General features: G+C 32.9%; 1 protein-coding gene across 1 annotated transcript in view; it reads right to left on the bottom strand.

The window, feature by feature from the left end:
* The window catches only part of TECRL (trans-2,3-enoyl-CoA reductase like), a 110,124-nt gene that overhangs the window by 81,823 nt on the left and 11,785 nt on the right, over positions 1-16,516 (bottom strand). Inside the window, exon 2 of the mRNA XM_028100512.2 lies at positions 1,096-1,147. Coding sequence (XP_027956313.1) covers positions 1,096-1,147 — 52 coding nt within the window. The remainder of the gene's footprint in view (positions 1-1,095; positions 1,148-16,516) is intronic.

Below are 16,516 nucleotides of genomic sequence, written 5' to 3'. Positions count from 1 at the left end.
GGCTCCCTGCTCATCAGGGAGTCTGCTTCTCTCTCTGACCTTCCCCCTCTCATGTACTCTCTCTGTCTCATTCTCTCTCTCAAATAAATAAATAAAATCTTTAAAAAATAAATAAACTGATGCATTAAATTGTGAGCTTTAAGATTTTCAGAAAAGAAATATTGTTCAAATAAATACAAGAGATTGAAAGTGCTCACTAGCAAAAACCATACAATGTACAACACAAAGAATGAACTCTAATGTAAACTATGGACCTTGGGAAATAATGATTTGTCAATGCAGGTTCATGAACTGTAACAATTGTACTACTCTGATGTGAAATGTTGGTGGGAGATGTGTGAGAGCAGAGGGTATGTAAGAACTCTGTGTATTTGCTGCTTAGTTTTGCTATGAATCTAAAACTGCTCTAAAATTAAAGTCTATAAAAAATGCTTCCTAGTAATTATAGACATTTTCATGATGTTTAAGTTATGAGTAAACATTATGGTAAAATTGTAAAATAAAAATCCAATTTAAATAAACCTCATATAAATATTTCTAAGTAAATAACAAAGACACCTCTTAATGAGGTAAATTTGGCTATTAATGAAATTAAATAGTATAGTTTTAATTTACTGTAAAAGAATCCCTATGTGAAAGAGATTTGACCAGTATAAATACATGGAGTAAAGTTTTTGCTTAATATTTTGCTTTCATATAAGTAAATACTTTTTTTTTTGATACTAAGAAAATAGGTTTTATTGCTTATATTACTTGCTTTTGCCTACCAGGAATTTGTATTTGTCAACTATGTATCATAAGAAAAACCAATATTCTTGAAAATAATTTCAGTTGTAGATTATAAATAAAAATAATATTGTAACTTGTTTAAATATGAAGGAGAAAATAATTTTGTGAAAAACTTAGAGTATTGTGGATTAGAGTTATATATGAAAATATAGTCAAGAGATATATAGCACATTATTTCTGAGTTTCCTGTAAAAATAAGATTTCCATACACTGTTTCCATCATAATATTAAACTTATTCTTACAGATACATTTGAACCAATTTGAGAAAACTGTAATATAAATTCTAAATTATGTACAAAACTTACATGCTTTGTGGAATTTTTGTTTAACATCATGAATAGTGGATGTTTGCACCACCTGAAAAGGAAAATAAAATATAATTATTTTTAAAAAGTATTTTTGTTTGCTATATTTTTAAGAAGAAAACATAATTTAGTAAAGTACAAAATTATTATGAAATAACCAGTGTGTTTTGTTTGACTTTTTATTCATTACTGCTTTGACCACTTTGAAATATTGCATCTGTATGCCTTTATCTAAAAATTTATTTTTTATGTAGCAATAATGATGTCATTATATGAGGTTATTAAATGGTCATCTCAAAAATATATTTCTGAATCTTCTTTGTCCATAATATTCAATTTCTGGTTTCCAAACTGGAGAGACTACCAATTAAAATATGAATAAATACACAAGATATACAGAAGGTAAAAGAGTTTGTAACAGAGAAGCTTCAGTATATGAAGTTGTTTTATATGGGCAAAAGAGGAAAATGTTTACTACAGAATATCATCTGAAAAAATATTCTATCTAAGCTCCCTCATTAGTTATGTTATTAAATCTCCCATCTCAAAATGTTATGTCTATCAAAATTCATGTTAGATATATTAGATATATAATCAGATATATTAGTATTCATTCATGTTAAATATATGGATTCATCAGGATTGCAAAATGTATGAGGATGAGAATTCTATTTAAACACCTCAAGCCAATACAAAATTTTTTTGACTCTCTGACTGTTCATATCAAACTTGCTAACTGAAATTTTTTTCTACCTCTGGTCGCTTTCATTGGCTTATGAAAAAACTCAACAATACTTCAAGATCTATAACAAAGGACAAATCCATGGCCATGTAAGAAAATATATTTCCTTTCTCTAAACACATATAGAATATTGTGTTCATGATGTATTTTATTGCTACACTAAAATCTTACAGCTATTTTGAGAGAGTGAAGTGAATAATAAAAGTGCATAAAGGATGGCACATAATAACACCCCAGGCAGTTCTAATTAACATTATTATATTATATTTAATATTTAATTGAATATTAAAAGTATAACAATGAATGCATTGACTCTCTGATTAATAGGTCTATAACCAAGGGTGGGCTACATTATTCATAGAATTTTTTTTCTAATTTCTTCTATGCATATGGTTTACTAAATAAAAATGTTCTAAGATTGAAGCACAGAATGATGATATTAATTCCCATTTGGGTAGTGCTGTAAAGAACAAAAGAACCTTAAAGAATCTGTATGAAAATTTCAAATATTTCATAACATTGTTCTTATTTGGAAGAGGTTATAAATATTTATAAAACAGTTTTTAGATAGGGTAATATATATTTATATACTTGAACATATACTTCATTTTAATATTGATAATTTAACTCTTATATTTGAATTGTATTTTTTAAAACATGGTACTTTGTTTAAACGTTGTTCAGGTTTTATCTTACCACTACTTAAACACAAAGCAATTTTATATGTTGCTTGTCCCTGATAAGGATGCCTAAAATCCATATACTATTTTCTAGAGTATCAATTTTTTGTCCACCCTTCATTTCAAGGACCATCTAATTTGGAAAAACAAATAATTTTCATGATCAATAACTCCTTAGAGTTCACTGTTGCTCAGCTCTCACTTGATGAAGGCATATTATCTTGTGTTTACATGCTAGTTGTTCCAACCATCTCTGAAGTCCTTGAGGACAAAGACCTGGTGTTATTGCAGTCTGCGTTTCAACACTAGTGCACCATATAAAATGTAATAATGTTTAATGTCACTTCTGTTGAAACAAAAAATAAAGCTGTGAGTGCAAATTCATGTGAAAACAGAAGTTTTTAAATCTGGTATGAAAAATCCTTCTCAAGTAGATTTCTGTGGAAAAGCTATGATTTCCTAGAATAATTTAAAAGAAAGTGCTGGGAATTGTGTAAGACTGTTGAATCACAGACCTGTACCTCTGAACAAATAATACATTGTATGTTAAAAAAAAAAAAGATAGCAGGAAGGGAATAATGAAGGGGGGGGATTGGAAGAGGAGACGAACTATGAGAGACTATGGATGCTGAGAAACAAACTGAGGGTTCTAGAGGGGAGGGGGGTGGGGGGATGGGTTAGCCCGGTGATGGGTATTAAAGAGGGCACGTACTGAATGGAGCACTGGGTGTTATACGCAAACAATGAATCATGGAACACTACATCAAAAACTAATGATGCAATGTATGGTGATTAACATAACATAATAATAAAAAATAAAATTTAAAAAGTAAATAAAAATAAAAGACATTCTTCTAATTTGATATATGCATTTTTTCTCTGAATTTGCAAATTTTCAAAACTAAGGTTATATTCTCTTGAAGGAAACCAACGTGTGGAAATGGGTTGTTATTGCAAGCTTTTAACAAAGGTTTTAATTTACTTTTTAAAAACTACATTTGACTTTCACATGTTAGAAAAGTGCTGATTTTAAATAAATCTTTGAGACCTGCCCTAGCTGGAGCAATTTTAGTCAAATACAGACGAAAAAAATAATTAACATTAAATGATTCAGACAGTATTGCTCAATTAACCACAAGACTGTGCTTGATCAACTCCTCCAGGCCTTCTTTTGTACTCAGAACACAAAGAGAGAAAAATATGATAATTACCAGAGTATGTAAGACTTTCTGATTACTAAAATCGATGTCTCTGTAGCTTCATCAGGAAGTTTATTCATAGCTTCTATTTTTTAGCCAGTTTTAATACCTCTCAAAAAAGACAACTATCAACACAATAATTTATTCACTTTTACAAATCACAATTAATTGTGCAGATGGGAGACATAAGTATTCTGACATCTGAAATCCTGAAATTCTCTTCATTAATGTTTCTTTCTCATTAGAAGAAATTGATCTTAAAATGTTAAATAGACAAGGTAAGTGGTGTTTGTTAGTTGAATCAAAAATTTACTTCTAATTCCAACTGATTGTGATTGAGCTCTGGGTCATTATTACTGTATCCAACAATTTAAATCAATAGACTTTGAAAATGCTTTTCACATTCAAGTGAAATCTAGGATTTGCTTGAATTTGCTTCCTACACAGATACTGCAATATTACACAATAAAACTCTTTTTGTACTATTGCTACTTTCTAGAACTAAATTTTAGCTACTTTCTCAGGAACTCCTTGAAATGAACAGACGTCTTCAGAACACTGCTTATCCTGTTTAAAGAAATGAAAATTAAGGGATAAGGAAAAACAACAACCTCTCTGAAATTCATTTGACAGTAATTGCAATGATCATACCAAAAATTGTCAGTAAATTTTGTTTAGAAAAGAAATGTGTCCAGTAGTAAAGACACAGAAAAACAGAATAAAAGATGAATTGAATAGAAATGAATAAATGCAGAGGCATGAAAACACACACACGCACATACAGATAAAATATCTGGTGCAGTTTTGCTAACTGGCATGAGCTTTTTGTTCCTGGTTTTTGGGACACAAGGAAGAGTACTAGCCTGGAGAATCATATTTTAAGATTGATTAATTCAGGAAAGTGAAAAATATTCCTCTAAGAATTTCCATTGGAAGTTTTTACATTAACAAATAGAATACATACTTGCATATACTGCATATATTTTACTCGGAATGGATAGGAAGTATTCTGAGTAAACAGATATTTTATAATAAGTAATCTTCTGATAGTAACTAAAAATATATTTATGATATATTTGTTCAACTTTATTGAGGTATAATTGACAAATTAAATGTTAAGATACTAAAAATGTGCCATGTGAGGATTTGATATACATATACATTGTTTGTTAAAGAATTTCCCCCATTGAGTTAATTAATGCATCTATCACCTCACATTTTTTGTCTTTGGTGAGGACACTTAAGTTCTACTCTCTTAACAAATTTCAATCATACAACACAGTGTTATCAGCTATAGTCATCAGGTTATACAATAGAGTCACTGACTTTATTCATCTTATAACTGAAATTTTGTACTATTTTACCCCCACCCCCCAGCCCCTGGAAACCACTTTTCTATTCTCTATTTCTAGGAATTCATTTTTTTTTTATTCCATATATACGTGATATCATGCTTTGTCTTTGTCTTTGTATTTGTCTTTCTCACTGTGACTTATTTAACTGAGCATAATGCCTTCCAGCTTCTCCATGTTATTTTAAATCGCAAAATTTCCTTTTTCTGGTTGCTGAATAATATTCCATGTTATATCACACACACACACACACACACACACACACACACACACACACACACCAAATTTCCTTTATTCATTCAACTGTCAATAGACATTTAGGTGGTTTCCATACTTTGGCTTTTGTAAATAATGCTGCAATAAACATGGGGGTACAGATATTTCTTTGAGATCTCATTTTACTTCTTTTGTTTTTTTTAAGATTTTTTATTTATTTATTTGACAGAGAGATAGCACAAGTAGGCAGAGTGGCAGGCAGAGGGAGAGGGAGAAGCAGGCTCTCTGCTGAGCAGGGAGCCGGACATGGGGCTCGATCCCAGGACCCTGGGATCATGACCTGAGCTGAAGGCAGCCGCTTAACTGACTGAGCCACCCAGGTGCCCCTCATTTTACTTCTTTTGGATATATACCTCAAAATTAGATGAATGGATCATATGATAGCTCTATTTTTTTATTTAATTTAATTTAATTAATACAATTTTATTTTCTATTTTTTTGAGAGAGAGAGATAATGCAAGTGGGTGGGGAGGGGCAAAGGGAGAGGGAGAGAGAGAGAAAATCTTAAGCAGGCTTCATGCCCAGCTAGTTTGAGGTGGGGCTCAATCTTACAACCCTGAGATCATGACCTGAGCTGAAATCAAAAGTCGGACGCTTAACCCACTGAGCCACTCAGGGACCCCTATTTTTTATGATAGTTCTATTTTTAATTTCTTGAGGAACCTCCATTATGTCTTCCAAAATGGCTGTACTGATTTACATTCCCACCAACAGCTTACAGGGTTCCCTTTACTCCACATCCTGGCCAACACTTGATATCTTTTGTCTTTTTGAAGATAACCATTGTTAACAGTTGCAAGGTGATACCTTATTGTGGTTTTAATTTGCATTTTCCTGATAATTAGTGGTGGTGAACATCTTTTCATGTCTGTTGAGCATATGTATGCTTTCTTAGGAAAAAATACCTATTTTAAGCTCCTTTGCCCTTTTTTAAATTGGATTATTCTTTTGCTTTGAGTGGTATGAGTTCCTTGTATATTTTGTAAATAAACCCCTTAGTGGATATGTGGTTTGCAAATATTTTCTCCCATCCATAGGTTGCTTTTTCATTTTGTTGATGATTTCCTTTGCTGTGCAGATTTTTTTTTTTAAGTTTGATGTAGTCCTGCCTTACAATTTTAAGTAGAAGAGGAAAAAAATGACAATGATATAGAAAACTGTTTCTCTGTTTTTCTCTTTGCTGTAAGTTATTCTAATGATAAAAGGATGTTTAGTAATGAACTGAAAATCATGAAATGATTTTTATCATTTAAATTACCTTTTTAAAACAAGATTTAATCATTTCAATTCGTTTCATTGAATGCACTTCTCAAAATAGGCTGTGTCACAAATGTGGTTCAAAACAACACACACTTATTTTCCACACACACACTATATGTATATCACAGACCAGCTGATGGATCTACTGCACATTTTCCTCACTCTGGGATCTACAGTGAAGAAGCAGACATCACATGGAACATCGCTTATTTCCAAGGCAGAAGTTAAAAAAAGAAAAGATGGTGAATTAGATTAAGTTCTGAAAGCTTCCCTCAGGAAATAAGTGCATGCTTCTGACCTTCATTTTACAGCACAAAACAAGTTACTTCAAAGAAGTAGGCAAGTTTAATTTTACCAATCTCCTGTGTGAGGACCTGCCAAAAATTCTTAATAAACAGTACTAATGAAGGGTTTACCCTTTTGATCATCAAATATTTGGCCCTCTAGCCCTTACATTTCAAAGTACACACACAGCATGTCCTCATCTATGCATTCATCCTCTTGATGTGTAGATATAGATAGGTTATATGTTATATATTTTAAACATTATTGTAGTATCATAGTAGTAGGAAAATATGAGTTCCTTTAGCATGTGGGCGATGGGGAGATATGAAATATAATTCAGTTTTCCTCCTTCACATAAAGTGTATGCTTTCCATCTTTGACCAAGACATTAGCTTCTTGGGCACACGAGAGAAATAAAAATGGTCAGATCATCAGATGTTAAATAAATATAAGATCAACTATTTTTTTCAGGTTCTTTATCTTTTTGTTATTCCTTTTTTTCAGTTTTTATTTTAATTCTAGTTAGTAACATACAGTGCTAGATTAGCTTCAGGAATGTAATATACAATATTCAATAATTCCATACAAGATCAACTATTTTTTACATGAATTATAAAATTACCCCTATCACGAACATGTCATGCAGTGTATAGTGTCCATAAAATCGTGACTGCAAATGATAATCAGAATTTCTTTTTCAATGAATATGGCAGACAGCTTAGCCTCTGTTCCTCATGGTACAAAATGACAACTATGAGGCATAGCAGGATTATTTTCCCCATTGTACAGCTATCATTTCTTGAAAAATAACTTCTTTCAAAGTTAATAAGTTTCTTTCAAAAGTAGTTTTGAAGGACATAGGCTTCTAGAGTGCACTTTTCTCACAGGCTTAAATGTAGAAAAAGCAACCATATAATTTATAATCCCAGTGCAGACAATTTTAAGTCTAAACAAAATGTTATTATTAAATACAGTACAAAGCAGGGATAAAAAAGTGTAATACAGGTAAGGAAATTCTACCACTTCTCTTCTGGACATAAGGTGTCTTAAATAGATATGATGGACCTTAAAGAAACTGAATGTTATTGAAACCTAGAACTTGGATCAATTTCAATGCTTGATATATACTATTTGCTATTCTTTCATCTATACTTTGATATAGATTATCATTTTTCATCACTGAAGTGTGTTTGCTCCTAGTGTAATGTTGTAACTAAATCATTTATCTCATTTTTGTTTTAAATTAATATGTAATGGAGAAATAGCATTGAAAACCATTAAGAATACTGCTAGCAATCATAACTAATATCACTGAATGCTTAATAAGAGTCCACCACAGTTCCAAGACCTTTACCTTTATTAAGTAATTTAATTAACATACCATCTTTATGGCTTTAGATATAACATTATCTTCATTTTACACACAAGAAATGTGGCTCCAAGTGGTTAAGTAATTTATCTGGGTGACACAGCTAACAAGTTGCAAGAATGGATTTTGAATGCAAATAACCTGGTTCAAAACGTATTCTTCACCATGGTACATGACATAGAGGGAGTGAAAAAGGTGAAGGTAGAGGAATGGAGGAAAATACATTGAATATTTATCATTATAAGCACTGCTTTATGATCTATACAGATAGGCACCTGATCATAAGCAACCTTATGAAGTAAATGACACTGAGATTTTTTAAAAGGTGAAAAAATTGTGGTCATGAAATATGAATGTCCTCCTGAAGTTATACAACCAGTCACTTACCTAATATGGATTAAAAAAAAACAACACTTGAGAAAGTATTCACTGTCACGTCTTGCTGTTCATGATATTTATTCCAAGCATTATATTTTGGATATTTATTATACAAATCAATCATTAGCAGTTATACAAATGCAAATAGAATTTATTAACATAAAAGGATCCAAGCTAACAACTAATATGATATGGTAAATATGTGTGGAGTTTGTTGTTTCATTCAAAAGTATTAACTGAGCACCAACTATGTACCAGTAATTTTTCTATGTGTCAGAGTGGAAAAACTCTCTTTCTCTCTTTCTTTCTCTTTCTCTCTCTCATTTTATTTTAAAATAATAGCCAGCACTTACATAGCATCTTATATGCACCAGGAACTTTTCTAAACAGTTAAATCATGTGAAGTCCTAACAACCCAGAGTTAGGTACTGTTATCCCAGTTGACAGAGCAGAGACTAATGCACTTAGATGTGAAGAGATCTGTGTCCTGTCCCATAGCCAATAAGAAGCAGAACTGGGTTAATTATTAAGCAGTTTTATACCTGGAAGCACTTTCTAAAATACTATGTCACAATGGCACACATTGAACTAATATTCAATTATAACTAATATTTAAGAAATAAGACAGAGAATAAAGAAATACATATGTGATATATCCGAGGATGATAAGTTCTAAGAAGAAAACATAAAGGAAGTAAGAGATCCAAATAATGGAAAGAAGAAATATGATTTTGATAGGAAGAACAAGATCTATGAGCAGAAGCCCAAGCTAGATAGCAAACTATGAAGATAGCTTGAAGAGGATCCTTCCAGACAGAAGTAGCATCAAGGACAGAGACCCTGAGGGACCACAACATCCAGACTATTTGAGAAACAGCAAGCAGGCCAGTGTGTTCAGAGCAGAGTGAGGTAGGAACAGCGTGGTTAAACACATGACCAGAGAGATGAAGTTGGGAAATAATGAATAACCTTCTAGAATATGGGAGAGTACCTTGGATTTTCTTCTGAGTGATATATGTGGCTGTTGGAGGGTTTCATCAGAGCAGTGACATGATATAACTCAAATTTTAAAGAATCAATCTGGCTTCTGTAAATTGAAGACACACTAGGTGACAATTAAAATGGTAATGCAATAATAAGTGATTCACCTATAATAATAAATTCCAAGTTCTATTTCACCAGGTGATACTGTGGAACATGTGTGAGCTCTAAGTACAGCAGATACAAACTCTAGTATATTTACTGTTTTGCTACATATTCCATGGGTGTTGGATGAAGACCCACATAGATCAGTCGGTATGTTAGAAGTGATAATGATTTGAATTCAGATGGTAAAGTCCAGAGATATATTGTGTATAGAATAAAATGATTTATTGATTGATTGAATGTAGTACAGACAGGGAGAAATTCTAGAGAATGGAAGCAGATTGATAAGCTAAGATGAGACCTTCTCTGTCAGCTCATTAAAGAATTAGCTCCACACATGAATTCTCTACTAATGGAAACACTTTGATCATCTTGCAATCACTTGCTGAGTGTTAGTGTCTTCAACCTCCTAAATGAATAACCATGAGACAACAGCAGGGACCCATCTGAAAAAATAGCACTTTCCATCACACATGCATTATGTATTATAGTACTCCACATGTTGGTCCCTCCTTTTAGGATGGATGTGATGGTGGATGATGTGAGTATTTGGAAGAGATGTAATCTGGCAGAGTGGATATGTTGTCATTTTGTGCAGAAGCAGAGCTAAGCTGTGAGTTCAGATTTTTTTTTTTCTATTATAGCACAGTATAGACCCAAGAAGAAATAGCTTGAAAATTAAGTATTTTAGTGAAATTGTATTTACATATTTGAATCATGACATACTTGGACCATTAATTTAAGTTAGAGGAATTCTATTGCCAACAAAGTCCTAAGAAGACATTACGTTCCCCTGAAACTAATAATACAGTATATGTTAACTAAATTGAATTTAAATAAAAATGTTAAAAAAGAAGATATATCTATGCAATGCCAGAAATGCTGATTGAAAGTAAAAGCAAATAAGTACATTTATGGATTTCCTTTTTTATAGTTGTAGAAAAATGTACTTGATTTTTTTCTTCTCATTTTGAAATGAAGCAGATTTCATTTTAGCATTCAACAACTCAGGGTTTGTGGCTGTTCTTGCTGTTTATATGCTTCTTATAATGTTGAGTTAAAAGAATTCTACATAAAATCTCTCTTAAGACAAAAGTAGTTTCTCAGGAATTTTAGTGTGAAAGCTCTTTGAAATCTTCCTCTCTGTAAAAAAGAAGTAGCATATCTTCTGAATGTCTCAGGGATTCTATGTTAAAGTCCTTATTAAATTAAATTCAGATTACAAATGGATTTTATTAAATGTTAATGAGAAACAGATAATAAATAGATATTCAGTGGCACACAGACCAGTACTGACAAATGAAGGACTCAGTTATATAGCCAGTATTTCATCAGATATTTTGCTAAAAGAAATTACATTACATTTTTATTTTTAAGAAATCAAATAGCCAATAATTGAAAAGTCAGAAATGTCCAAACATGAAGTAATATTAAATGTTTATTTTGGAGGCAGTGAAAATGTGTATTAAGGAAACTTAAACTGCAATAAAAAAAAGACAGGTGATAATTAATTCACACTTTTCACAAAATGATGTTAAAATGATGAGTTTATAAGAAGGCAGAGGTACAGCATTCTTGACTTAAGAGTAAGATCAATTCTCAACTAAAATATCCAATATGTTGATGTAGTAGGCAGTTCACAATAAATCTCTCTAAAAGAGAACTAACTTCTCATAGGAAAATAAATGAGTGTGACATTCATAGGCTTTATGTGGTGACAGACTGGTGGGCTCAGGTTACTTAGTTGAATCCCAGTAGATCAACAAGGATTGAAAATTATTTGATGACTGTCAGTTTAAAAAGCCACTAATAAAATATAACATACTAATGTTACAGAGCCCGAAAAGTTTGCACATTTGAAACTCTTAAGTGGGTAGAGAATTCATCTTTGCCTTCCTTCCCAAATTCTCCAGAGGTGTCTCTATAGCTAAATGCCTTCAGTTAAAGCTTGAAAAGCTGAGGATAGAAGGTATTTAGAGGAGATAATTTCTACTTTAGAAGATTGCCCTTTAATATTAGAGATGTCCTCGGGATGATTCGTCAGTGTGTCGGGACTCTTTATAACTGGAGAAGGTTTCTAAAGATGCTCTCAATTTCTGCAGTAAAAAAGAAAATCATCCACTTGGTCTTAGCAGCTCGTTAATGCCTCTATTTTGGCTTGTGTCATATTATCTTGTGTTGGACTACTTACATGTGATTATCCATCAAAATACAGAGAATGTCTGAAGAGGAGGGAACATTTTTTTGTTTTGTTTTGTTTTGGTTTGGTTTTCACACTAGTGTTCCCAGGATCTATTACAGTGGAAGACTGGTATTCTTCAATGTATATGAAAGAAAGAAAGAAAAACAGAAAAGAAGGAAGGAGGGAGGAAGGGAAGAGAAAGGTGATATTCTGGGGTTCTGACCTTGCAAGATATTCTTGTAGGAACTTGATGATCCATTGAACACACTTTAAGGGCAATATCAAGTTCAAACAATGACTGCCTCCAAGCTTCCGAGCTCTTATCATGTAGTCATATAAATAGCATAGTTTTCACAGCAGATGGTAAGATGCAGTGTAAGCATACGTGAATCTAAGATCACTCACATTTATGTAAAATTACACAAATTCTAACAGAAATATAAATTTCGTCACTGCTATATTCTATGTTGTTAAGAAGCACAAATGTGTATTGTGAGGATATTAAAATGCTTAAATCATATCAATGTCAGTTTCCACTTTCTGCAATATTATGCCTTCAGACCTCTTGCCCTGTAGCCTTTAGTTAATTAAAAAACAAAACGAAGCAAAAAATGGAATGTTGAATTCTTAGTTTGCCTTAATTTACTCCTCATTTGTTAAATACTACTATTATGAGTAATAGTACAGGAAAGAAATTTGTTACTGGATAATTTTGAGCATTACAGTCTATAAAAGGAACAATTAAAAAAAAGTATGTTGTATTTAAATAACATTAAGGTCACAGCAACAGGTTCAGTAATGATTTTGAGAGGTCTTTATTGGACCAGCCAAAAGTACCAGTAAAATGTTAATCTGGACAAGGTACACGCCTAAAATATAATTTCTTTTAATTTATTTGGAATCAAAGAATCAAAGAAAAGCACAAAAATACCAAAACAAAATTATTTCTCAGAAGTACGTTATGTTAAGCACAACTTTTAATCTTTTTTGTTTGAACTGTTAGATCATGAAAGAACTAAGAACTCTTTCATCATGAACTGTCTGATAACTAATACACTCTGCTCATCTTCAGGTTTTGTCAAGAGTTACCTAAGCTAAGATATTGCTGCTTTGGCATCTGTTTTGTTTGACCAAGCAGCCTGCGGTGACCTTCACCTGACACTAGCCCTTCAGACAAGAACATGCCCAAGAGAGCAGACCTCAGAGTCACAAGTAAATGTCCATTCTGATAGGACTTTTTCAACAACCCTTGGGACTAACAGTCCCCCCTGTTTCCCAATGACTTTTCTTAATGTGCGCCTAAGATAAGACTTCCTTGGGGCTTACCAAAAGCCCCTATTTTGGTCTGAATTGACTAACTCGGCCTTAAACCAGGAACCCCTAGCACTCCACTCACACACCCTAGTAAAGGCATGGGCCTCAGGTCTTGTCTGTCTATATCGGAACCCCATCTTCTCTCACCTCCCTGTGTAGCTCCTTGAAGCCTGCTGGATACTTTCCTCCAGAACCTGTGAGTAATAAACTTCTCTATTTTCATTTCTCTTGCGGTCTGCTGTCGAACCTCGGCTCACCATCTACCACCCTGTGCTCCACTTAGTGTGTGTTAATTTGACAAATTCATAACAGGTTTATATACAGAAGATTGCCTTGATTCATTACAAGTTCAAAGAGCAAAATCCCTGTTAAACCAATATTTCACATAACTGAAATAAAATAGTAATGGAATATCATATTCCTTTTACCTTTAATATCACATTTTGTTCTATTGTACCCGGATATATACGTTTGTCTAAACTATGTGGGCCATAACCACATTTGATAGAATCTATGGTATATTTATTACATAATTATTCTGTTTTGTTACATAAAGGGTGTTGTCCAGTAGAGATTAAATTAGAAATATATGTGCATATGCATATATTTATTACTTTAGGCTCAGTTGTATCCAAAGATGTGCCCAGTGATTTATATTTGATTTAAATTGTTTTTTACTTACTCCCCCATGAGCATGCACATACAGAAAGAAAAAAATAAATAACGTCAATACTTTTATTACGGTGTGAAAATTTTGTTAAACCTTCCTTCATTTTATAGTTTTTAATATATTTAAATGATGTGAAAACTTTTATATTATGTTTACATCTGTAGACTTTAATTTCTTAGCAATATTCCAGGCTCTGGGCCATAGGCATTTCCTTATGGAAATCCCTACAAGAAGATGGCATTCGTTCAGATGACTCCAGTGACATAGCTTGTCTCAGTAAAATTTAAGAGAAGAGAAAATAAGGACATTGCCCAATGTCACAAGCTGGTTAAGTATGAGAGGTGGCTGAGTATCTTCAAAATCAAAGCAGAGCCCAGGATACTCAGCTGCCTCCCAAGTGTGGCAGTCCTGAACAGGCTCCCAAAAGATTTGCTTCTCAGTTTGACTGAGCTCTCTGTCTTCAGTCTTTCTATTGTCCATTCTATCTTCCACATTGTTACCAGATTTAATTTGATGAATGTAGTATCTTAAAATACTATCCCCCTGATTTGAATGGAAAGAAAAAGTCCAGATGCTAGAAAGTCAGCTAGGCCTCTACCCTCAGTTCCAGCCAAACCTTCCCTTCTGTTTGCTTTAATTTGTATCATCACACCATCGACTTAATTACAGTAAGCAAGAAAGCTTGTTACTTTTCAGCTTCTTTGCCTTTGATATGTTAATTCTTCTTCCTGGAATGCTCTTTGTCCACCATTCATGCTATTTATATATGAACTGAAGTATAGTTGACATACAATATTATATTAGTTTCTGGTGTATAACAGAATGATTAGGCAATTATATACATTATGAAATGCTTACCACAATAAGTGTAGATACTATCTGTCACAATACAAAGTTATTCCAATATTACTAACTATATTCCCTATGCTGTAATTTTCATCCCTATGACTTATTTATTTTTTACCTAGAAGTTTGTACATCTTAATCCCCTTCACCTATTTTGCTCATCACCCCACCCTCTGACAACCACATTGGTCTCTGAATTTATGAGTCTGTTTCTCTTCTTCGTTTTGTTTTTTAGATTCCACTCATAAGTGAAATAATATGGTATTTGTCTTTGTCTCACTTATTTCACTCAGCAAAATATCCTCCAGCTTCAACCATGTTGCAGCAAATGCTAAGATTTCATTATTTTTCATGGCTGAGTAATACTCCAGTGTTTGTGTATGCATGCGTCTGTGTGTGTGTGTACCACATCTTCTATATCTATTCATCTATTCCTGGACACAGGTTGCTTCCAGACCTTGGATATTGTAAATAATGCTGCAATAAGCATAAGAATGCATGTGTGTGTGTGTGTGTGTGTGTGTGTGTGTATGTGTGTGTGTATTAGTCTTTTTGTTTCCTTGGGTAAATACCCAGTACTGGAATTATTGGATCATATAGTATTTCTATTTTCCACACTGATTGCACCAATTTAAATTCCCACAAATAACGCATGAGGGTTTCCTTTTTTCCACATCCTCACCAACATTTGTTATTTCTTATCCTCTTGATACTAGCCATTCTGACTGGTTTGAGGTGATATTGTGATTTTGATTTGCATTTTCCTGATGATTAGTGATGTTGAGCATCTTTTCATATGTCTATTGACTGTGTTCTTTGGAAAAATGTCTATTCTGGCCTCCTGTCCATTTTCTAACTGGATTATTTGTTTTTTTGTATTGAGTTGTATGAGTTCTTTGTGTATTTGAGTATTAATCCCTTATTGGATATATCATATATCTTCTTCCATTCAGTAAGTTGCATTTTTGTTTTGTTGGTTTTCTTCATAGTGCAAAAGATTTTTAGTTTGATATAGTACGAATTGTTTTTTGTTTTATGTTTTGTTTTGTTTTGTTTTTGCTTTTGTTTCTCTTGCCTGAGAAGATAGATCCAGAAAAATATTGGTAAGGCTAATGTCCAAGAGTTTATTCCCTATGTTTTTTCCTAAGAGTCTTATGCCTTCGGGTCTTTCATTGAGGTCTTCAATCCATTTTGAGTTTGTTTTTGTGTGTGGTGTGAGAAAGTGGTCCAGTTCCGTTTGTCTGCATGTAGCAGTCTAGTTTTCCCAAAACCATTTATGAAGTGACTGTTTTTTCTTCATTGCATATTTTTGTTTCCTTTGTCCGTGATTAACTGACCACATAAGTGTAGGTTTATTTCTATGCTTTCTATTCTCTTCTATTGATCTCTGTGTTTATTTTTGTGCCAATACCATACTGTTTGTTGTTGTTGTTGTTGTTGTTTTTTGCCATACTGTTTTGATTACTACAGCTTTGTAGTAGAAATCTGGGTTTGTGATACCTTCAATATGCTAATTCTTCCTGGGATGTTCTTTCTTTTATTTTTTTTAAATTTATTTATTTATTTGAGAGAGAGAGAGAGCAAGCACACAAGCAGGGGAAGGGGCAGAGGGAGAAGCCGGTTCCCCTTTGAGCGAGGAGTCTGATGCTGGGCTCAATCCCAGGACCCTGGGATCATCACCTGAGCTGAAAGCAGAAGCTTAACCTACTGAGTCACCCAGGT

Source organism: Eumetopias jubatus, unplaced genomic scaffold (assembly GCF_037043125.1).
Source record: "Eumetopias jubatus isolate StellerSeaLion01/CBP00866 unplaced genomic scaffold, mEumJub1_p1.0 scaffold_2, whole genome shotgun sequence".
In the NCBI taxonomy this organism is placed as follows: domain Eukaryota; kingdom Metazoa; phylum Chordata; class Mammalia; order Carnivora; family Otariidae; genus Eumetopias; species Eumetopias jubatus.
The sequence above is the reverse complement of the archived record's forward strand: the minus strand, read 5'-3'. Positions and strand labels throughout refer to the sequence as shown.